Source organism: Lagopus muta, chromosome 22 (assembly GCF_023343835.1).
Source record: "Lagopus muta isolate bLagMut1 chromosome 22, bLagMut1 primary, whole genome shotgun sequence".
Classification (NCBI taxonomy): domain Eukaryota; kingdom Metazoa; phylum Chordata; class Aves; order Galliformes; family Phasianidae; genus Lagopus; species Lagopus muta.
Genome location: NC_064454.1, coordinates 3,788,240 through 3,811,096, shown reverse-complemented (window position 1 = coordinate 3,811,096; position 22,857 = coordinate 3,788,240). Strand labels below are relative to the sequence as shown.

General features: G+C 50.0%; 1 protein-coding gene across 1 annotated transcript in view; it reads left to right on the top strand.

Annotated features, from left to right (window-relative positions):
- Positions 1-21,936, top strand: part of POU2F3 (POU class 2 homeobox 3) — a 34,244-nt gene extending 12,308 nt beyond the window's left edge. The window contains exons 4-13 of the mRNA XM_048968126.1: positions 1,458-1,492; positions 14,079-14,183; positions 15,421-15,523; positions 18,312-18,394; positions 18,513-18,695; positions 18,888-19,029; positions 19,145-19,281; positions 20,262-20,423; positions 21,382-21,448; positions 21,800-21,936. Coding sequence (XP_048824083.1) covers positions 1,458-1,492; positions 14,079-14,183; positions 15,421-15,523; positions 18,312-18,394; positions 18,513-18,695; positions 18,888-19,029; positions 19,145-19,281; positions 20,262-20,423; positions 21,382-21,448; positions 21,800-21,936 — 1,154 coding nt within the window. The remainder of the gene's footprint in view (positions 1-1,457; positions 1,493-14,078; positions 14,184-15,420; positions 15,524-18,311; positions 18,395-18,512; positions 18,696-18,887; positions 19,030-19,144; positions 19,282-20,261; positions 20,424-21,381; positions 21,449-21,799) is intronic.
- The last annotated feature ends 921 nt before the right edge of the window (positions 21,937-22,857 follow it).

The following is a 22,857-nucleotide window of genomic DNA, read 5'->3' as shown; positions in this document are numbered from 1 at the left end:
TCCTTCCTGTTCTATTTTAGCAACTGGGAACTTTATTTCCTTCTCTCCTTCTTGCCCTTTCTCCCTTCAGCTACTGCCATTAGATTGCATCAACCCCCCCGCCCCCCTCCCTTGAGTTTCAAAGGTAGAAGCAGCAGGCCTTGAAGATCCTCACGCAGCCCTGCTCAGGTGTGTGGATGCTGATTGCAATCATTTATTAATGCTATCAGCATTCCCATCGCTTATCCGCACAGTCGTTGGCGCTCGGAGCTGGAGCTCAATGAATGAACCAATTCCTGGGGTGGAGCGGCGGGGAGAGGTGGCCATGGCCAGAGCAGGGAATTGCATGGAAAAGATGAGATGGAAAGAAAGAAAGCTTTGAAAAGCTGCTCTGGAAGAAGCCAGGAAGGAGGATGGGCTCTGAAACAGCAGAAATGCAGACAGGCTGGTGGGAAAGGTGTAGACATGGAGTGGACAAACCACCCCCTGAGGATCTCAAAGAGCTCTGCTCTTTCCCCAGGGAATATTATGCATAGTGTGAGCTAAAGAACTGTGTGCTGGGTTGGGGGAGAGGCTTGAAAGCAAGCAGGGAGCTGGATGTGGGCTCACCCCTGAGCTGCATCCCAGCTCCATGCAGGAGATGTGAACTCTTGAACAACACGATGTGTTGGAGCTTGATTAGATCGTAGGGCACAGGCTGTGCTTTGTGGGGAACGTTATACTGGGGGGGGGGAAGAAAAAAAACAACATGGGAGGAGGAGGCAGCCCCCCAGGGCTTCTGCTGGTGGGATATGAACAATTTAGGGCTGTTTATCATGAGCCCAGTTGGGCTGGAAGAGAATGGGTTAGGGAATGGCTTGCAAAGAGAAGGAAAGGGGTTTCTTGGGGTTGCCTTTGCAATGAAGGAGGCTTCGTGGAATCCCTTAAAGCATTCATCTCTGCAGAGTGTGTAGCCTTTCCTTTGTGATGTTCCTGATGAATTTGGCAGGTGTGATGGAGGGGGGGGGGAGAATGTTTATCATCAAAGGGGAATGAGTGAGGGCCTGTGCGGTACCTTCAGGCTGAAACCTGTCTGATTTTCCCCCTGTGCCTGCCAATCTCTCCTGGAATCAAGGAGACGCCTCTTGAGCACAACCCCACGGCACCCTCTGTTCCTTCAGATATCCCGCAATTACCTGGTGCCACACGGGTTCCTGAAGATCCCTGCTTTGCAGCCCTGGCCACCTGCTTGCCCGCCTCTCCCACAGCTGGATCTCTGTGTACAGTGCTGGGTTTCCCTGGGCATGTGTTACATCCTCCAGCTCTTCTGTGCTGGAGCCCTGTGCTCCCACTGTTGCCTTCACACCGCCTCCACCTTCCTCTCCTCTCCTTGCTTCTGCTGAGCCAGCAGCGTATCTTTGGTTATGGAAAGCTTAGCTAGATGCTGACTGCCATTAATACTGAGATATTTTTTTTTTTCTCTGTTTGTTTCATTGTAGGAAGTGAACAGAATGGGCTGGACTTTAACAGGCAGGTAAGACACTCCTTGGATTCTCCTGCTTTCTTGGATTGCTGTTTGTTTGTTGCTCATCTCGTTGAGTCCCAGGCGGCTCCTGCAAGGAGATAAAACTGTGAGGCCGTGAGCTACTGCTAAACAAACCACGGAAGCCCATCCCAATTCCCCTTGTGGGACACAATGGCAGATAAAACATTGGGTTTCCAGGCGTCCCCATTTCATAGAAATTCAGTTAATTATAGAGTTTCTTTAAATCACGCTTTGCTTGAGGCTTTCTCTGGCTTTTTAATTATTTCTATTGTCACTTAGAAACAAAAGGGACCACAGTTACACCGGCAAATGAGCAAACCCCACCACAAAGCTCTGTGCATTTGCACTACGTGCGACACTGGCACTGGAAGCACTGTGGTATGCAAGTCTGGGAGCACTGGGCTGACTCACAGGAGTATCAGCAAGGGCTGGAGATGAGGTGGTTTGAGGTCTTGGAGTGCCTGGGTCAAGACCAGGCCTGCCTACAACAACAGACTTCTCTTTGCTAGGTGGTGGGGATAAGGGACACCAGAGGCATATGTGTCCTTCTGACAGCAGGGCAGCACGTGAGGGTCTGCAGGGATGCTGCCTCTGCTGCGTGATGTTATCCTCCAGCTCCATGCAGCCAAAACAGCCCCCGTCTCATGGAACGCCTGCAGATTTTCAGCCCTGGGTCTGAGAAATCCCCAAACCTCAATGCAGAATGGCAAAGGGAAGCAGGTGGCAGATCCGTGCGGAGTGTAGGTCTTGAATCTGCACAGAAACACGAGTATATGCTCTAAGTCTCAACCTAAAGACTCCTATGGCCACCCATGGAGCTGGGCTCAAACCCTGGAAGTAAAAAGAGGCAGGCTGGAGAGCAAAGCCACCAACCAACCTGCTGCAGGGCCTGGAGCTGGCTGGGAAGCTGTAGCAAGAAACGTAGCTGCATGGGCAGCCACGAGCACCTGATGTTGGCATTCCTCACAGCATAGCAGCCTGCCCGCTTCCAGCTTCACCTTCTCAGAGTCCAAGGGCTGCAATCTTTGCATGCTTCCCATTGGCAACAGTTGGGCAGCTGGTGCTGCCCCATCGCTTTCCTGCCCTCCCACCTTCCCTCGGTGGCTCTGGTCTGGCAGATGTCAGCGAGCTGCTGTTTGTTTGGTTGGTTTGGCTGCTCCGGCGTTGGGTGGGTCGTAGCTTCCTATCAAAAGGTGTCTTAACACGCTCAGCCATCTTCCAGGTTTTTGGAAAACCCAGCTGAAAACAAAAAGTCTTGTGTCTCCAGCTCTGCGGATTGCAGAGCCCAAAGCACAGGCTTTTTGCACGCCAAGAGAAGAATCCAATCTGCTTCTGACGGGCGATAAAAGAAAACTCCCTCCAGACAGAAATAAGCTATGAAAGCGCGAGATCGTTGCAAACTTCTCCTATGGCAACACCACAAAGGTGTTACAACTGAAACCTGGGCTGAGGTTAATCGAGGAAATGCTATTGACTGCAGTGAGGGAGAGCTGTGTTACAGCTGCAGGTGATCGGGCACGTTATCGTTAAGCTCCTGGTCCTCTGCGTGCTGCTGAATGAGGGCTGCTGGTCAAGGCATGGGGCCAGCCCCAAAGTCAGTAGGATTATGGTGAGCCTGTGGGTGGACGCGGGCCCTGCAGGCAATGTGGCTCTCTGTCTCCCTCTCTTGGCTCTCCAGAGGCCAAGCATAGAGCTGAGCTGCTCTTCTCATTGCCATTATCTCAAATGAGCCCAAACGCACGCTCACGTTTTGGGTTGACCTCAGCTATTGGCGAATTTATCTTTAATTCAGCAAACAGATGCCGAGCGATGAGAAAAAGGAAGAGGGGAGATATGGAAATATCAAAGCGCTCTCATGTAAAACCAGATGCCGAGCTCGTTCATTAGTTGGTGGGTTTTTTAATTTTGGTTTGGGGTTTGGGTTGGTTTGGGGTTCTTTTTTTTTTTTTTTTCTTTTCCCTTTGTTAACCTGCAATTCAAGTTTTCAAGCTGAAGCAGAGAAGTATGGTTTGAAACCCAACTCCAAGCCGAACGCGAGAGCTCTTTGACTTTATTTGGAGTGTTGGGCGCTAATCGCTTTGAAGATCATAAATCTCACATCGTTTAAGCCTCTCCCCCAGCCTTTGTAGATGGCCTACATTTCAGGTCTGCTTCCCTCCCCTGTTGTGCTCCAGGCAGGAGGAGAAGGGTGGAGTGACCTGGTTAGACCCCTTCTTGCCTCCCAGTTCCTTGCTGGGACGGCTCTCACCCTGCAGATGGGGAGGAGGGAAACTCTTGCGGAGTTTGAGGTTTTCTTGCAGTTTGTGGGTCAGCCCTGTGCTTTATGAGAAAGCTGCTTTCTGCTCCCTCAACCTATTTGGCAGCCGTCCCTTCCCCCCCCCTCCCCTCTTCAACCTCTCCTCCCACCTGGATGCAACAGTAATTTGTATGTGAATGAGAGGGGAAAGGGCGTGTATGGAAAAAAGCAGCATCTTCTGCCTTGCCTATCTGGTTTGGCTTTTTATTTAGAGAGTCTAATGCTGGTTGTTTCCTGTTTATATCAAGGGAAATGCAAAGAGAGAGTAATAAACTTTCACCTTCAGTGCTGGCAACCTGGGGAGGGACATCTGCTTCTTGATGGTTTGGGATCGTGGCCAGAGCGTGTCGGGGTGAGAAGTAAGGAGATCTGCAAAGGTGGCTTCAGCAAAATGGCACTGAGTCCAGAGCTCTGTCTGGATGCATTGCAGCAGAGATTTTGCTGCTGCTGTGCAGCGATCCTCACCAGGTGGGAAGACCTTGTTTGTATCATTTCCCCATTAGTACACGCAACTTTCACCCTGTGAGGTGTTTGTTTTCATAGACAGCTCTGAAGAGAGCTGTTCTGGAGAGCAGGTAATTTGCCCTTTGTCTGGAGTTAATCTCTGAAATAATATTGGCTTTGGAGTACTCGTAGAGCTGAGGGTGATGGTTTTGGGTGACAGTAGGTGTTGTGTGTGCCATGTGCACACAGCACACCCATAGTTAGCAGGGGAAGATACAGATCCTGGCTCAGTGACTTCTTTTCCACCAGGGAGGTGATGGGTGGCATCGTGTTGCTCACTGCAATGCAGCTCTGAGTGCCAGGGCAGAACGAAGGCTCCTTGCAGTGATGCTCTCAATCATTGCCCTGCACTCCAACTCTGGGACAGAATTCATATTACCAAGGCAGGGAAGGCTTAGCAGGATCTCTGTGTGCTCTGTATCCAAATATGCCATGCAGTTTCGTTCCAGCGAGAGGATTACCCTCGCAGACAAGCTGTCATTTGTTTAATGGTAATGATGGGTTGGGAATTTGTACCAATATAAAGGCGATGCTGCCGTGAGACCTGACCATATTTCAGAGCAGCTGATCGTGTGCCTGAGTCGCCTGGGGCTCTGCATAGCCTGAATTTTCTTGCTGGTTCTTTACTCCTATTACATTATATTCTTTGTTTTATGCCCATTAGAGGTGTAACATGGGTACACCCCTTTCCTATGGATCTCCTAGAGATAGGATTTTGGGAAGCAGGCAGCTGGAAAATGTGTTAGTGGGGCAGGAGTGATCTTGAGAACACAGGGAGCATCTGGGGTTAAATCAGAGAACAAGGGATGAGACTGAAGGGGTCTGGTGTTCATGTGCACTTCAGCTCAGCGTTGAACTCCCATGTCAGGTCATCTGCTGAGCCATTCTGACTGTCCCTAATGAGTGTGAGGGACACGTTTCATACCTCTCTCTCCCAGTGCTCAGTCAGCACCAAGCCGTTTGAGCTGCTTCACATTCCCAGCTGCTAGGAGTCAACAGCTTGACTTTTTGGCCAGTTGAATGCATCTGCCAGAATAGCCAAAAAAAAAACCAAAAACAAAAAAACCACCCAGTTTTCTGAAAAACTCTTCCAAAATCAGGTGAAGGATTCCACATCCTACAATCATCCCAGCCCTCTGCCAGATGTGCCACATGGGGACCTCCTTCCTTAACCCCATCTCCCTGCCCTGTCCCCATCTGATTGGGGTCATCGTCTGGAGGCATTTTATTCTTTGGTTTACAGCTGTTCTGAGAGAGGAGCTGGATTTTCACAGCTGGTGTCCCGTAGGCACTCGATGTGAGAAAAGCAAGCAGGCAAGCTGCATCAGAGATCAGAAATCACAGGTGGCCCTTTGCAGCACCATTAATAACGCCCTGACCTTGTTTGGTCCTTTCCACCCACACGTCTGAAGGCGCTTTGCTAATGAATGGAGCATCCCGGTGCCTCCAGAAGGTAGGGAGGTGTTCAGCCCCGTCTTGCAGGCAGGCACTGACTGCCCGGCTTCTCCCAAAGATGCTGTGATTGCAGCTGAAATCAGCGGGTGCTTCAGAGGAGAGTTGCCTGTGGACATCGAGGCGTATTGTAATCCAGGGACTCGCTCCCTGGCTGAGCCGGGATACGGACTCCCATTCTCTGATTCATAGTCTTGTGCTCAACCACAGACAAGTTCTTCCTCCCCTCCATCCTTTTGAAGGTGGAAAGAAGGGCCCAACTCGCTCGGTACTTTGTTATTAATATCTGGGATGCAAAACTCCCTGCAGATTTAATTTTGCTCAATCAGGGCTTCCCTCCCCCCGGCGATCTCTCTCATAGTTTTTCATTCCACTTTGTGTTCCCACCTCCCCCTAATCTCATGTGTTCCCTAGATGTCATTTCTGTTCCTGCTTGGCTCTCCCTGTGGGTAGTTCAGGTTTCAGTCTGCCCTCCAGATTTCCATCCCCGTCCTGTTTTGCCCTCCTCTCGAGGGGAGGTTCCCATCCTGCTTCCTTCTCCCCTCTGGGGATCAATTCAGATTTCACTCTCTCTTCTTCTCCGCATCGCCCCGGGGTCTCAGCCAAAGTCTTGCAGCTGCTTTTCATCTCTTGAGCCTCCTCTAGCTGGAAATGGGCCCGGCTGTCCATATCTGCCTCGACTGACACTGGATCTAAGCGGAGCACCACCTTGGCCTTTCCCTTTTGAAGTTCCCTTGCTCCGTCCCAGGGATAGACTGATTGCATAAATTTGTATGTGTGCTGGTTCTTCATTGAGATGCAGCCCTTTGGGAAAGCGTCAGAGAAAGCCCTGGCTGGAGGGAAAGTCCTCTGTTTCTAAATATGGCACTGCTTTGCTTAGGACAGAGATGTAGAGGAACCTCTTCTGCAGGCTAGTTTTGTTTTGGCACCTCAGAGGCCCTCAGATGAGATTGCTGGGAACCAACTCCAAAAACACGCTGCTGACTCTCTGGGGAAGTTTATAGGCAGAATGGTGGAAATAGGAGGAAGGATTTGGGTTTGTTGGGTTTTCATGTATTCATTATTATTATTATTATTATTATTATTATTATTATTTTCTCAAGGGCTGGATTGAAATCACTGAATTTGTTTGGTTAGCCACTCACGGTTGGGAATGAAACAGCATTGCTTCTGAGCTGCTGGGCTGTACCAGGCTCTGGTTGCAGTCTGTTCACAAACTCCAGCTGTCCCTCTCTGACCTGTATTTATAACGTATTTCCTACGCTTGTGGCCTTGGCCCAATGGAAATGCATCTCGTGCTGTTGTCCCAAAGCTGTCATATAGATCAGGAATGGACAGGCTGGTCTTCTCTCTGTGCAAGTTCTCTGTTCCAGTCGTGCTTCTCTCACCCTTTGGTCAATGTTTTCTGAGCTTGCAGGGGATAAGCTCTGTTTTCATGCACTGAAGAGACGTAATGATCCTTTCCATAATAGAAACTGAGCTCAAGGCATAGTTGTCACCATCAAGGCAATATTCAGGTTGCCCGGCACCTTTTTAAGCATGGATATGACTCTTCTGCCTGCTGGAGAATGGCTCATTGGTAATAAAGAGAAGACTCCAAATTCTTGAAGGCCTTTCATCTGGTGAGCTCCAAGAATTCAATCAAAGCCTGCACCACCCAGCAAGGGTGGGGCCCTGCACCCATTTTGCAGAAGGGCAAGTCATAGCATTAAAAAGGTGAAGGCGATGGGGTTTCAAGCAAGGCCTCTAATTTTGGCAGCCTGACATCAGAGCACACTTTCTCCCATCCCGGGGGGGATGTGCTCACGCTCCATGTGAAATCAGTGGGTCGGACTGGCGGAGCTCAGCCCCTCGGGGGGCAGACGTGGGGTTCTCCCTATAGCACACCCAACACGTGGAAGTCACCCAGAGCTCTCTACCCTCCGTTCCCTCCCTGCTTTTCATATTCCTGCCTATAGCAGGAGGGTTGGAGCTAGGTGATCTTAAAGGTCTGTTCCAACCCAAACCGCTCTACGATTCCACTCAAAATGAAAAAGATGTGTTGCTGTCCAGCAATGTTGACCTTTCTTGCTCTCCCTTTTTAAATTTATGTTCCCTGTGTGCCTTTGATTCCATTCCTTTCCTTGTGTTTTAGTTCCCCAGGGCAGTGGGTGCCAAAACTCCCCTCCCTGAGTCAGGGGGACTTGCAGAGCTGGGCTGGAGTCATGGGAGCCAGCTGATTCCAAGTGAATTCCTTACCAATGTGGGATGTGGTGGGAAGCACCGTGCTGCTGAGCGACCCCTCGGTGCTGGGACGTGACAGATCCAGTCACTGCCTCCCCGCAGTCCCAGGTATTGGGATGGTTTCTGGCTGGTTGGCAGCCAGAGGGCATGAAGAACACAGAACGAGCGCAGTCTGCTCCCCATCGGCTGGAGATCTGTGGGAAAGGGGAAAATTTTCACGAGTGATTGAAGGTTTGGTTCTGGCCCCAGCCAAGCTCTATCAAACAGCTTCGCTTCTGACTTCAACAGGAACGTGGTCAGGTTCCAGGGAACCTGTGCAAGCATGCAGGAGGGCCTGGGAGAAGCCATGTAGCCTGGTGTGTGTGAAATCGGATTGATAAGGAAAGGGGCAGGGATGCAGCTCAGGGTGGGAGAGGAGATAAGCACCAAGGTGTAGGCAGAGGTGGAGCTCTGGAGAGCTTTAGAAAGTTGGGCAAGTGGAACTGAGTGAGATGCAGGAGCAGTGCTGCAACGTATGGGGAGATTGGGGCAGGAGGGCAGCGCTGGGAGGCAGTCCTGGAATGGAGCTGTGGGAGAAATTGCAGCCTGTAAGGTGGTAAAGCAGTTTTCCATGCTTTGGAGGGTTTCATCATTCTGAGCAAGAAAATGACATCTTCTGCTCCCTTTGTTTTTTTTTTATAAATACTTGCAATTTGCCATATCCACAAGTCCTAGCAGGGGAGGCACCGTATGCCTGAGTACCAATAATAAAAGTGAAGATGCTCTGAGCTGCTGATCATCAGTATCCCTTGACCAGTTCTGTGCTCTCTGGATGCAGACAGCCACCCCAAAGCCCTCAGCTCACACAGGGACAGTTCAGCTGTGAGCAGTGACCATTAGGGTCTGGTGCTCACCCAGCTCTGATTCCAGTTCCTCTCTCCCATGCCCAGTGCTGACACTGGGGGCCCGCTTTGCTACACATGAGCATTTTGAGTCCTGTTGCTCGGTGCAGAGAGCAGGGTGACTTTTTCCTGTTCTATGCCTCAGTGCAAAAGCAGCGTGGTCACGCTGTGCCAAAAGTGCTGCGAATGCAAAGTGGAGAGTGGCTCCTTCAGTTCCCCTTTGTGGGGCTCACATCTCAGTGACACTCAGCTTTGATTTCCCACCCCTGCTTTTACTGCAGCCGTGGCACAGCCATGAGTGTCCTGAGCTGAAGCTCAGAGGGTTAAAGCATATCAGATCCGACCTCAATTAATAAGCACCAAGGCCTCGTAAAGCTCTGATGCAGGTGTGTTGAGGTTAGGGATTACATTTTAATTTTTCAGTGTGCTGTCATTACTGAGCAGTGGGATGTCATCTGTAGGCATTCAGCGTGGGATTAATTCTGCTTTTGTCACGCTGACAGCTCCTAAAGATCCCACCCTTTGGTGTGAGAGGATGTCAAATTTTATAGGGGGGATGCTGCTGTATTAATGTTGGAGTTTTCTGCTTTCTTCCCGGTGTCTGTTAAACCTTACTGTGTGTGCAGGATAGCAGACGTGGAAATAGTAATTGCAAGCCCATTATTCTTATTGCTATAACTTATTATTAGTGTGTGTTTTATTTTATGGTGCCCACATGTGCAGGTAATTCACAAAGAAGCACGCTGACACCATGGGAAGGCTTGGCAAGCTGCAGTAGCCCCAAATGCAGTTCTGATATCTGGTTCTACCATAAGGCATCTTCCCTTGATTTCAGGCAGTGCTGCTGTAGGAAATGGCACTTGGGAAATTATTCAGCCCAGGAAGAAATGTGCTGCTCCTTTTAGGTGGAGGGCAAGTGGCTCAGACCCTCTGAAGCTCTGTGTGCCCCAGCAGCCATCCCCACTCCTCTCTGCAGCTGTAGCAGGAGGAATACCTGTAAGTCAAAGGCTTAAACAGTCGTGAATTGCTGACTGTGAGATAAGCCAGATACGAGGGCAGATAAACACCTGTTTCAAAGAGGTGACTGGCTAAATAGAAACTACCCAACACGTACAGTTGTCTTCAGCCCTAAAAGAACAACCGCAGCTCCTGCCCGGTGCTGGGGAAGGCTGGTGTGGCTTTTGGGGCAGCTTTTATCTCGACATGGGTTAAGCATCCCAGGGTGGGCTGAATCGCTCAGTCCCACCTGTGCAAAGAGGAGGATGGAGTGGTGCTGTGTCCTACCAATGCTCTCCCATAGGAGGTGGCTTGGGGTTGTGTGTGGGCTGCCTGGTGGGCAAGGACGAGCCATGCAGATGGCCAACATGCAGTGCATGCTTAGCTTCTTTCTGGTCAAGGAGCCACAGCCGGTTGCTTGTTGTTCATTACCTGAAGTGCTAATTGAGGCAGCGTGCAGCACCGCCAGCCAACCTTGGCACTGGTGCTGGGTGGATGCCAGGAGCTGCAGCCAGAGCTCTGTCCAACCAATGGCATCCTGCTGCCAGCCGTGCACGTGGCTCGCTCCGTCCGTCTGTCTGTCTGCCTCTTGAAAGGGTACGGCCTTCCACGTGCTGAGACCGGAGCTGCTAATGTGAATCTCTCCAACTTCCTTGTGTAAGGCCAGCTCCGTGCAGCTTTGCAATATGTCTGCAGGATGTTTTCACGAGCCGAATGTTTGCCAAAAGTTCACAGATCAGTTACAAAACAGATGTACTTTTTTCTTTTTTTTTTTTTCCTTCCCTTCTTCCTACTGGTAAGGAAGAGTTTGTGCAGTAATTGCAGGCAGGTTGGGAGATGTTTTCTTCATAATTCTCCTTCTTATGAAATGTTTATGAAACACCATCCACAAATCAGTTACGCAAGCAAGCCGAAGAGCTTTGATCATTTTCCATCGCCCTCAATATGTTTCTTAGTTTGTTTTGCTTTTTGTTTTTGTTTTCGGGCTAGAGATAGGCAAGAAACAATCCATCATTGGCCATGCCCAGCAAGCGTGCTCGCCAACTGAAGGAAGGGACTCTCCTTTCTCCAGTCACCCTTCCTGTGTTTTTTCGCTCGCGTTGCTCGGAGGCAGCTGACCCTATTTTAAGGCTGTGAAAACATCCACCTGAGATTTGCAAGTGTGATTCCTCTCTCCAAAGGAGCTGTGCATGCGGGTGCCGCCTGCCGTTACCTGCTGCAGCCCGGGGCAGGGACCCAACAGCGAGCAGGGAGCTTCGTGCTGTTTGATCTCATCCCGCTCTCCTACTGGGTCACTTAGCCTGGCAGAGTGCAGTTTCCACAAATCCAAGTCAATGGGAAGAAATGCTGGTTCTTCCCATTCTGACCGTGGTCATCGTTGGGGAACAACAGCAAGAGCTGGTCCTGACTTCAGCTAAATCGCCACTGCTCTCTTGCCATGCTGTAACGTGGAGCTTGGCCAATGCCAACACAGGGTGACCCCGTGACAATTTCAACCCCCTATGGTTTCTTAAGGGAAGCTCTCATGTTTGTAGAAAATACCTGCAAACACGGGTCGGATGCGCTGGGAAAGGAGAAGGCAACACCTCCCCTGGTTTTATTAGTTTGAAATCAACATGATTTTAAGGGAGTCTCATGATTTCGAGTGGCCGCACCCACAATGTGTGTGGTTTTGGGGGGGGGGTTTGGTTTGGGTTCTTTAACGTACGGTTGGTAATAGTGCTGGTTGAGCTGGGGAAAAAAAAAGGGAAGGATTTGCATAAACCAACCCGAAAGTTTTGGATATCCCCCGAACTCTCGCTAATGAACAATTAGCCAGCTGCAGGCCTGGTGGGGAGAGGAAGAGGAGGGAGAAGTAAAATTGAGCCTAAAACCAATGAAAAAAGGTGCACGGGAGGATTTGTCGAGAACACCCAGGATCCCGCCCACTGCGCAGGAGAGAGCCAGAGAATTCCAGGGACGGGGGAAGGAGCAGTGGGAGATGTTGTTGTTTTTAAATGGGGAACCGGTCCTTTGCCAAACCCACCTCCCGTTCTCATACTGCGCGATGCCGGGATGCAGCTACACACCCCTTTCAGCCTGGAAAGCTTCCAGATCATTCCGCTTGGCAGCTGTAAAAATTGATTTCAGTTTGGAAATGGCTCGTGCTTCTTCAACACTCGGCTGCCGTTGGGATCATCACCCAGGCGGGATCCAGCACCTCGTTTTCTGAGACAATTTTTGTTTCTTTCCTTTTTTCTTGGGACTGTTTGGACTCGGATGATCGCGTCGCGTTGGGTTGACCCATGGATTGCCAGCAGGGCTGACGTTTCTTTATTTATTTTTTACCTTTTTTTTGTTGTTTTTTTTTGGCTCGGACCAATTTTTTTTTTTTTAATTATTATTATTTTTTACTCTTTTTTTTTTTAACGCACCCTCAGGGAAGGAAAAATACAAAAAGCCACTTCCCTCCGCCGAGCGGATGGCTCAAGGGTAACGGTGACCTGCCGAGCCTTTCGCTACCATTAATTCAGTCATTTAAACACAACTCGTGTTGATAGCAATCAAGAAGCTCCTCCATCTGACTTTTTTCGCCAGGCCGTGCGGGATGATCATGCCAACCTGAGAGGTAGGAAAGAACTGGAATTCGTAGCATGTACAGCTCTTGTCGCAAGGAGCTCCTGTGATTGCAAAACGAGTTTCGGCAGCATCCAGAGCTGCAGTTGTAATGAAGGGAGGTGTTGTAACTCTGTTCCCTCCTCACAGCCCTTTCCAAAATGTTTATTGGGTCTCCCAGCATTGCAGCTGTAGTGATCGCATCTTCTCTTTCTCTCGCTGGGGAATGTTGTGCGTTTGTTTGCTTGACTCGAACTGAAGTGAAAACTCCCTTCAGGCCAAAAGTACTGGCTTGTGCCACGGTCTTTAGAAGGGACGTTTCTTGCTCCCCTCTGCTGGTTGGAGGCCGCATCACCTACAGCACAGCGCCAACAAAGTGACCCCACTCTGCTTTTGGGCAGCGTTGAGTTAGGGGCCAGCTGATGGGATGTGGAAGGTGCAGCCCTGGTACTAAGAGTGAATCTGCGATGCTGAGGCTGTGGATGAGGTCTTCAAGACATGTCTTTTCAGGTTTTCTCCTGGTTTTTCCAGTTTGTGGGAATGGGAGCCTCTTGCACTGCCTTAGATTAGGACGGGGATGGTTGAGATGAGCCTTGGTCTGAGCGCTCTCACACTCAGCAAGAACTTAATCCAAAATCTGGGATCTGTTTGCTTGTACCTTTCCTTATAGAAAATGTATTATAAGAGATCTAAATGATGTTTTCTTGCATACAGCATCTGCACGTAGATGCTCCTCGGCTTTCAGGAATTAACCCATAAAGTTCTAAATTCACTCCTCTTCTCTCCCTGCTAAAACCTGTCAGCTAATGTGAAATGATGTAACGTTACCATCATTACACGTAGAAGCAATATTAGAAATGAACGTGGAAACTCTGCAGTAAACCAGGTGAAATGTATTCAGTCCTCCCATTTTTATCTCCTGGGTAAATTCTTAACAAAGTGGATTCAGAAACTGTGATCTTTGTAGAACGAAATCTGTCTTGGAAATGGACGTAGGTTTAAATGACCACTGGGTTGATGTCTGTGAAACTGGCATTTTCCCCACAGCTCATTCTAAGGACTTCTCTGCCAATCCAGTACAGTGGGACCTCCCAGTTTCTTGCTGTTTTCTCACCATTCGGTACATTTAGTGCCAAGGCTGGTGCATTTTCAAATCTGGAAGATTAGGCTGTTTTTTGAGGTCTTTCCCCTTCATAACCTTCCCTCTCCTGCTCTCCATTCGATGCTACCTACAGAGAAAAGCGTGAGGCTGCCCACAGCAAATATAGGGCTGTGAGTCGTGGTCTATGGAGGGAAATAGTCGTGTCTTCCTAATAACACCACAGAACGCCTCGATGTTTGGTGTGAGGGAAGCTTTAAAGCCTGCTAAGTCACTGGAAACTTCCTAAAGTGTTTTAATTAATGCGCTTTAATTGAGCAAACTCCCCCCTTGGTTTTGGCAGAGCAGAAAACAATGTGTTGTAAACTGGAGAGCAGAAATGGGGAATGACCCAGCCAGGGGTGGAAGCAGTGGGTCCAGACCTCTCCCCCCTGTCCCACAGCCATCCCTTCCCCATCTCTCCCATCTCCAGCTCCTAACCTCTCCATCTCCGTCCCCTAACGCCAGCATCACTTTGCTCTTTTCCAGATTAAAACTGAAGACCTCAGTGACTCCTTGCAATCTACAATCCCCCCCAGGTCAGGACACCTTGTACAGGGATCCTCAATGATGCCTGGAAGCCAGATTGCAGGGGTGAGTGCCTTTGCTGCACCAGGGGTCAAGCATGTCCAAGGGAAGGGCTGCTTTTGAGGCACTTGCCAAACTCAATACATCTTTTGGCAGTGACAAAAGGAGACGTGAGGATATGATAGACACTGAATCACAAAAGTGAATCTGTGCTGGCACAAATCAACGTCCTCCTCAGCCTCTTTTCAGCAGGTCTGTGTAATGCCGTGCCAAAGGATGCAGAGCATTTGACATGGATCCAGAGGCAGACTGGACATGTGCTTGGGAGAGATTTGTGTTGAGGGTTTACTAAGGAAAATCGCACTGTGCTCGGGAAATCCCTTGAGCTGAAAATGATTGGACCAAGGGGAACACCAAGGCAAAGTGCTGGATATGTTTGCCTTTGCCTTCCTCGTTCCTGTGAATGCCTGCTTAATGCTATCACTGGAGTTATCATCCTAGACTAGATTGACTTTTAATCTGAACCAGCATAGCCAACTTGGTACCTGTCTGCTCCTATTGATGTACACCAGGAAACACATTTATTCTTTGAGGGACTTTTTTTCTAAAGTGATTGGGTCTTATTGGGGCATTTTCCTCTCTATCCTAAACAAATGCCAACTCTTATTCCCTAATCCCTAAAAATGATGTAGGCACCCCAGTGATGTGAAGGAGCATTCTCAGCATCTCTCAGTCCCTATTGCCTGCTCTGTTCAGAGCAAAGTGGGGAAAGCCCAGCAGATAGATGGCAAAGAGCAGAAAACACATTGGGATTTGGTGGCTGTGTCCATCACAGTGCTGGTGAGGAGCCCATCCTCCTGCACAAAGCAGCTCAGCGTTGGTGGGATGGGACAGTCTGTGTGATCTTAGGGGGTGTATTCTGAAAAATACAATGTCTGTGAGAAGCTGAGATCCAAGGGGGGTTGTTGCTGCTTCTGACAAGCAGGTTTTGATTTCCACTCCCTCAAAAAATGTCTTTCAAGCAGTAACTTTTTTCAGTTAGAAGCACACGTTCTCCCCGTGGATGTCAGTGTGTGCATGGAATTTTTTCTTAGCAAGCTGAAACCTTCAGATCCTGGGGCAGCTCTGGACCTGCAGCTCTACTGTGCACAAAGGACACATGTGAGATGTGCCAGCAATTGAATGAGAAGTGTGAACGGGGTCAAGGGCAGCGTAAAAGATCGGGGAGTGGGGAACCTCACAGAGAGGTGATGCTATGCAGAGAACTGACATCTCTGGACTTTGTTGTTTGCTTTTCCCGTAGGATATGAGCTCTCTCCACACCCTGCAGCAGCTCGTGTTGCTTCCCGGCCACATGCAGTCCGTCCCTCAGTTCCTCCTCTCCCAGTCCCAGGCAGGGCAGCAAGGTAAGAGCAACGAAAGGAGCGCTGCCGTCAGCAGATCCCTACTTAGGAAGAGCCCTCCCTTCTCCCTCCTGTCGCTTTTAACCCGTACCGCTGGGTTTCCCCAGCCCGATGCTGTGTCACCAGATGGGTTTCCCCGTCTCTCGTGGGGTTTCCACCCGCGGACGGCGCTCGGAAGGATCGGCGCTGCGCTGTGCGCTCCTCGAGTGCCACCTGGGGGCCGCCCCAAATCCTGCTCCATCCGTGGGGCCGGGACGTCTGTGAGGAGAGAAAGGACTGAGGGCTTAACCCAGTGCTTGCGCAGGTCCTCCCGGAGTTGTCTCTATCTCCGGTATTTGGGTGGTGTTCCTCCAACAAGCATCACACAGACGTGCCATTGCTGGAGCTTATGCTGCTTGTGGACAGGCATAGCCCTCAGCCCCCAGCCTGCCAGATGCAAAGGGGTTTGGGCCCTTCTTCTCATTCCTATTTATTCCAGCGCAGAAGTCCCTCTGCACGAGCCAGAACTCAGGACTGAAACCCTAAAAGGTCTGCAGCTTGAGTGCAGCCATACACACACAGCTCTGAAGAAGTATTATATTGTGGGCAAGTGGGAAGTCTGTCTCTTATCTTCACTCTGCCAAGTGGTGCTGAGTGATGCATCAAGAAACTCTCTGATGTATGTTTGACAGTAGATGTACATTTGACAGCAGCCCAGAATTCAGATTATTGGAGCTGGCAAGGCCGGGATAATCTATTGCTCACCGCCTGGTTTTATTCGTATATAATAAGAAACACACGATGCTGGAGGACAGAACTTTGCTTCCTTTGATAGAGTTACGGTTTCTGCTGTTAAGCAGGCTGCTCTGGCAGCTGCAGCCCTTCCAACAGATGGCCACTTGTTTGGCTGTGACCCCTTCTGCTTCCAGACTCGATGGAGACAGGATGCTCTGGCGTGTGGCCAGCGTGTTGTGCAAGAGCACTTCCATTTGAATAGATGATTGTCAAGCGTTAATGACCCTCTGCTGCGTGCAGGCACAGCCACTGGAGAGCGAAAGTGGAGGCACAGCTGGGTTTGGTGCAAGGAGAAGCTTGGTGAGGGTGACGCAGGGGCAGACCTGAAGGCATCCCTCAGGCCGTACATCCTCCATACATCCCGAGTTCTGACCGCTGGGTACATCAGGTCATGCATTTCATGGCCAAAGGGTCTTGGTTGTGGCTTTAACCTTTGCAAGAGGTTTGGGGTTGATTTCAGTGCTATATTCAAGGTGTTTTTAAAGCAGAGAAGTTCCCAGGGCCAATTCATCGCGCGGTGCGCAGCCCTGCAGGCAGCAGAGCCGGATACTGGATGAGAGGGGCAGAGCTGTGTGCGGTGAGGGTGGAAGCGAGCAGCCTGGGAGATGCTGGGAATACTCTCAGCCCAAATATTGCTGCTGAAGACTTCACCTCACGAAAACAGCCTGTGTCTCATCAGCTGTCAAACCGGTGATTCCTGAACCCAGTCCGTAATTTTCATTTCAGCTAGAGCTCAGCTCTTGCAAAGGTGTTCAATCATGTTTTTAAAGACTCCAAATGACAGAGCATCCGCCATGTCCCTAGGCAAGCCATTCCTGTGATTAATTACCTTCTCTGTTAAAAATGTGCACCTCATTACCAGCCTGCATTTGAAATTCAAAGTTGTTCCAGCATTAACGAAGGCTTACTGAGGCCCCAATCTAAATAAATAAATGGGATCCTGCACATTCAGATCTAAATTAAAAAAGGAAAGAGAGAAAGAGAGGGGGAGAGAGATTCTGGAGACGATCTTTTTTTTCCCCTTTTTTCAGCACAAGTCCATAAATGTCTATAGATTTCCATATAATTGTCAGTTCCAATCAATAGAAAATATTGCCTGCTTCAAGAAGGGCCGTAAATCCTCACTAACCTCCTCAGACTTCACCCACAGCAGACATCAAGAGCCCAGCTAAATGTCTGTGGAACTACACTGCTTTAGCTGCTACTAAATCCTTTAGGACATTCCCTGTAGGATGCATGGGCTTGTGCACAGCAGCTTGTCAACTGAACAATTCCATGGCATCCATAAATACTGCTTTTTGTTAGTTTTATAGATTTCCTCTCTTTCTTTTTCTTTTCTCCTTTCATCATCTCGTGTCAGCGTACATATATTCCAAAAGACATTCAATTTGTTTGAAATAGAGCAAGGGAGAAAAGGAAAGGGTCAACGTGACACTTGGAAATGAAATGTGTTGTAGAGAGCAGATTGGGCAGGTTCATGAGATTAACTGTGGGATCAGGATATTTCTAACATGATCAAGTACCTGAAAGCTGGAGTCAGCAAAGCTCCTCTTGGAAATAAGGGGCACTATCACAGCAGTTACAGTGATTAAGTGCTAGCAGAGATCACCACTGAGAATGTGATAAATTCTCTGCAGCTTGGCATCTAAAATCTAATTTAGATGTCTGCAGAAGATGTCTGTGTCCTAGCTGAACCTGGTGTGGATGAGCTCCATGCAGGGATCGATGGCTGAAGTGTTTTACCCACATCATTACTCTCATAATCCCTTTTGGCCTAAAAGACCATGAAGTGAAAGAAATAATCACAACCAGAACCCAAACTTTCCTGTTTTGTAATCCGCTTCTGAGCCGTTCCCACTTGTAATGGCCAAAATCCTAGAAGTCATGCATTGTGAACACGAGCTAGCTGAAGTTTTTCATTTAGACCTTCTTGAGCCTTTCCTGTGGAGCACTGCTCTGCTCCTGGGTGCTGACAGAGGAGTCGATCTGATGGGATGTCTCTCTTTTCTCTCCCCAGCCTTGCAGCCCAACATCCTTTCCTTCCCCCAGCAGCAGGGCAGCCTTCTCCTCTCCCAGCCAGGACCCAGCCTGGCATCGCAGGTAACTTCCCCCATCCCATGCTGCCACCTGGGAAGCACCCCTGTATGCAAATCACTGCTTTATTACGGGTGAATGGCAATAGAAGTTGTCTCTATGCATTTTTGTGGTTGTCTTGTAGGCTGTGGGCCGCTCTGGGCTCCCTGGCTCATCCGTCGAACCTCACCTGGATGTACCCCAGCACCTGCAAGTGGCCAAGCACCTCACTCCATCCGGAGCATCCGAGGAGCCCAGCGACCTGGAGGAGCTCGAGAAGTTTGCTAAGACTTTCAAACAAAGGCGGATCAAATTGGGGTTCACACAGGTGAGCCTCTGGAGGAACACTGGTGTCACTCAGATGGGAGCACGTTGGGCTGGGGGGAGTTTGGGGCAGAGGGGTGGGTGGAGGAAGGGCGTATATGGATGGAGGAATGGCAGATGCAGTGGCAGGTATAGATTTGCTTTCTTTGGAGTTGGAATATCCCTTCCAAATGTGTTGTGTCATGTTCCCCGGCAGGGTGACGTTGGCCTTGCCATGGGGAAGCTCTATGGCAACGACTTCAGCCAGACCACCATTTCTCGCTTCGAGGCTCTCAACCTCAGCTTTAAGAACATGTGCAAGCTCAAACCTCTGCTGGAGAAGTGGCTGAGTGACGCGGGTAGGTGACGTTCCATGCGTTCATTCACTTTACGAGGTGCCACAGTTCCCAGAAAGGAGCTGGAAATGAAAACAACTTGGGATCTTCAGTATCTTCCCTTTTTCTCTCTCCCCAGAATCTGCTCCTTTGGATTCCTCCATGAGCACTCCCAGCTCCTACCCCTCCGTGAACGAGATGTTCGGACGGAAAAGGAAGAAGCGAACCAGCATTGAGACCAACATTCGCTCCACGCTGGAGAAAAGATTCCAAGATGTGAGGAGAGAATGTTTCAATGTGTTGGGAGCTCTCCACCACTTTTCTGTTTGTTCTGATGGCAGGTTAGGAGCGTGCTTGGGAAGATGCCTCCTTGCCCTCTTCTCTTTGGGAGCTGCTGGGCAGCTCCTGTGGGTGCAGGAAGGAGCCAAGCATTGCCACTGTGGGTGCTGCCCAATCATTTGGAAAGTGGAGCCTTTCACTTCTTAAACATGAAGGTTTTCAAGAAAAATCACTACAGAGCTTTCAGTCAGTTGGGGTACATCAATCCATTGAACATTTTTCACTAAAACTCTTTCTGACCAGCCCTCATTTTTTCTTGTTTCCTCCATCACATCAAATTTTCCTTCTAAGACTGTTGATGAGAACAAAAGGCAGACATTTTCAGGTCTTTCCAGGCAGCTCATTTTTCAGCTGGTACGTATTCTTTGTAACAGGAAAGCTGCCCTGGCATCGCCGTGCTGGGTTGTTTTTCCCTTGAAGCCTCCAACTCAGATCAAAAACCACAGAACTGAATGCTGTCAAGTGTGCCAGAAAATGAATGAGTCGGAAAAAAGAGGATGGGGGTACCTTTATAAATGGGGGATGGGGGAAAAAAAGAGATGAAATGGTTTTGTGGGACGGTGCAGGGATGTACAAACAGCACTCGGGGCTGTGCCCAATAGCCATGACCTTCCTCTCCAGCAACAACTGAAGGTGGTGCTGGGATCAAAGCGCTGCATGCTTTGTGCAGCAGCAGGGCCAGGCGCTGTGACTCATCCCCGCTGATTCCATGGGATCTGATGTTGAATCAGAGGTGCTTGTCTGGTTCGCAGAACGTGATCTCTCATGCAAATGTTTACCTTTTGCCTTAGAAGCAAATTTTCTGCCCTCTCCAGTTTACAACCCACCCCACCCTTGTCCAGCAGCAGAAGAATGCACTGACGCCATAAGTCACAGATCTCTGGGGCCTTCTTTAACCTCCTGCTATTTCTTAGCAGAACCCCAAGCCCAGCTCAGAGGAGATCTCCTTGATAGCAGAGCAGCTCTCCATGGAAAAAGAGGTGGTTCGAGTCTGGTTCTGCAACCGGCGCCAGAAGGAAAAACGGATCAGCTGCCCAATGCCATCCCCCATCAAATCGCCCATCTACAATTCCAGACTGGTGAGATACTCGGGGTTGAGGAGCCGACTTCCATCCGTGCAGAAATGCAGAATGCACTTCAGTGGTGTTATCTGTCTTTCTCACCTATTGCACGCATCCATTTTGGCGAGAGTATTTTTGTTGCCAAGAAAGATGGAAGAAATTATGAGAGTTAGTGGAAACACATCCTGTGTTCTGTTGGGTAACAAGTTGCTATTGCATTTCTGCTGGTTAATATTTGCCCAGGAGCTCGCATGTGTAAAAGTGGCAGGAATCTCCCTAAGGTGCTGGTAGTGGAGTGAATGTGAGTGGGAGGGAGAGGATGTATTCATAAGCAATATTCTATCTGAAAATCTTTTGGGTTTTGGAATTACCTATTAGAAGGCAGAAAAACACCACGAGAAGCTTGGTCACTTGTTGCACAACCCCTTTGGTCTACAGTTGCAAGCACCAAATGCTGCTTGAGAGCCATGAACTCTTAAAGCAGCAGCTTTGGTGGATGGTTATCCTGTGGATGCATCATGCAAAGTGCTCATCAGTCACTCTGACCAACGCATTGCCTGTAGTTGAAGTATCTCAGTTGGACTCCAGGTGCCCCAGGCTCGCTTTGATTACAGCCACCAAATTAGTAATACTCACATGAGAGTTCTTGCCCATCAAGAGCTCCTCAAAGGAAATGGGGCTATTTGTGCTGAGACCAGAACAAGCTGAGGCATTGCTGAGAACATCCAGAGGGCAGCAGTTCCTACTGCTGACCTACACATTTAGATCAGGCACGTTTAATACTCATTCTGGTCTCTTTGCACGACCCTGAATGTGGGAGTCATGCACATCCAATAGGGTATGAAGAGGTGTGTGGGGGGGGGGAAGGAAGCATGCCTGGCAGCCAGCATGTTGTGAAGGAAATGTGAAGGAGTGGCCCTTTGGGATCCACGCCACCAGTGCCATCTGCTGACTGCCTGTCTCTGTTCCTCCTCAGGTCTCTACCTCAGGGTCCTTGGGGCCCCTCTCTGTCAACCCGGTGCACAGCACCATGCCTGGGACAGGTAAGCCCTGACATGACAAACCACCTCACTCCCATTCCTTCCCTCCCTCCTCTGCTCTTGCTCTCAGGCCACTTGGCTTCCTGGCCATGATAATCCTGGGGAAGTAGCCCAGCATAGTGTTGTCTGAGGGGTGAGAAGAGCAGAATCTTTCTCTTGGCTGGAACAAAGCCATGGAAAGCTTCCTGGGTGTGCTAACACCTCCATGATAACCCCATTGGGGTGCTGAGGTTTGGGAGCTGCACACCAAGCAGCCAAAGGAGGGCACTCCAGCACAGGGTGGGAGCAGGAGGCTGGAGGGGCTGGGGCAGAAGGGGGAGATCCCAGCCTCACTCTGCTCTCTCTGCCGTGCAGTAACATCATCGTGTTCCCCAGGGAACTCCAGCAGGCCTTCATCCCCTGGCAGTGCCCTCCATGCCAGCAGCCCCAGCACAGCCCAGAGCAACTCCAAAGCTGCCATGAACTCGTCCGGTTTCAACTCTTCAGGGTAAGGTGGAGTTGGGGGTAGACGTGGCTCAGTCCCATAGGTAGAGATGAGAGAAAAGCAGAGGGACTTCAGGGCAGAGCATGCAGCCCTGCAGAGGGCCCAGCAACATGGAGCCACACGATGGCATGTCATTACACACCAGGCTCCGAGCCTTCCTCATTACCTCACTGGTTGTGCCCCCGCTGCTCTGCCCTCTGCACCCGTGGCTCGCTGCACGTGACATCACGGATGCTGCGTTCAGAGGAAGGCAGCTGAGAGCAGAGGGCACTGAGTGTAGCTGCTGGGCTTTGAGTCATGGATCACCCTGTGCCATGACTCAGAGTTGCGCTGACGCAGAGGAAGCCCCGCAGCCACGTGTGGGAACCAGCAGCTCCGTGCAGGCAGCTGCTCAGAAAGAGAGGGGTTTGCTGTGAGCTTCCTGCAGGGCAAAGGAGCACTCGCTGGCTGCCAAGTCTGAGCAGGAACACAAGTGGGATAGGAATGGTTTTTGTTTTGAGGGGAAAAGTCGACCTCACGGTGATGGTAGCTCTGATTCGCTGTGTCGCACGCAGATCTTGGTACAGATGGAACCAACCTACCTACCTCCACTGAGACCACTGCGTCCCGTGTACGAGGAGCTCTGACCTCCAGCTATGGACCAACTTCTCCAGGAACAATGCTTGGGGCAACATCTGGCGGCACGGTGCCTTCCCAGCACTGCCCAATGAATGTTAGGGGAAGCCCGAGCAGCAGAACTCCAGGGACTCAGGCTGCAGCTGACCTCCCCGAGGGTCTGAACACCGACAGTGACATTTTAACTCTCTTCCATGCATTCATTCACTCCAAGAACGAGCCCTTGCTTAGCTCTATCAGCATGAAACACTGCCCTCTGCTTGCAAACCTCTGTGCTCACACCGGACTGCCTGGCAATCCCTCGTCTGGAAGG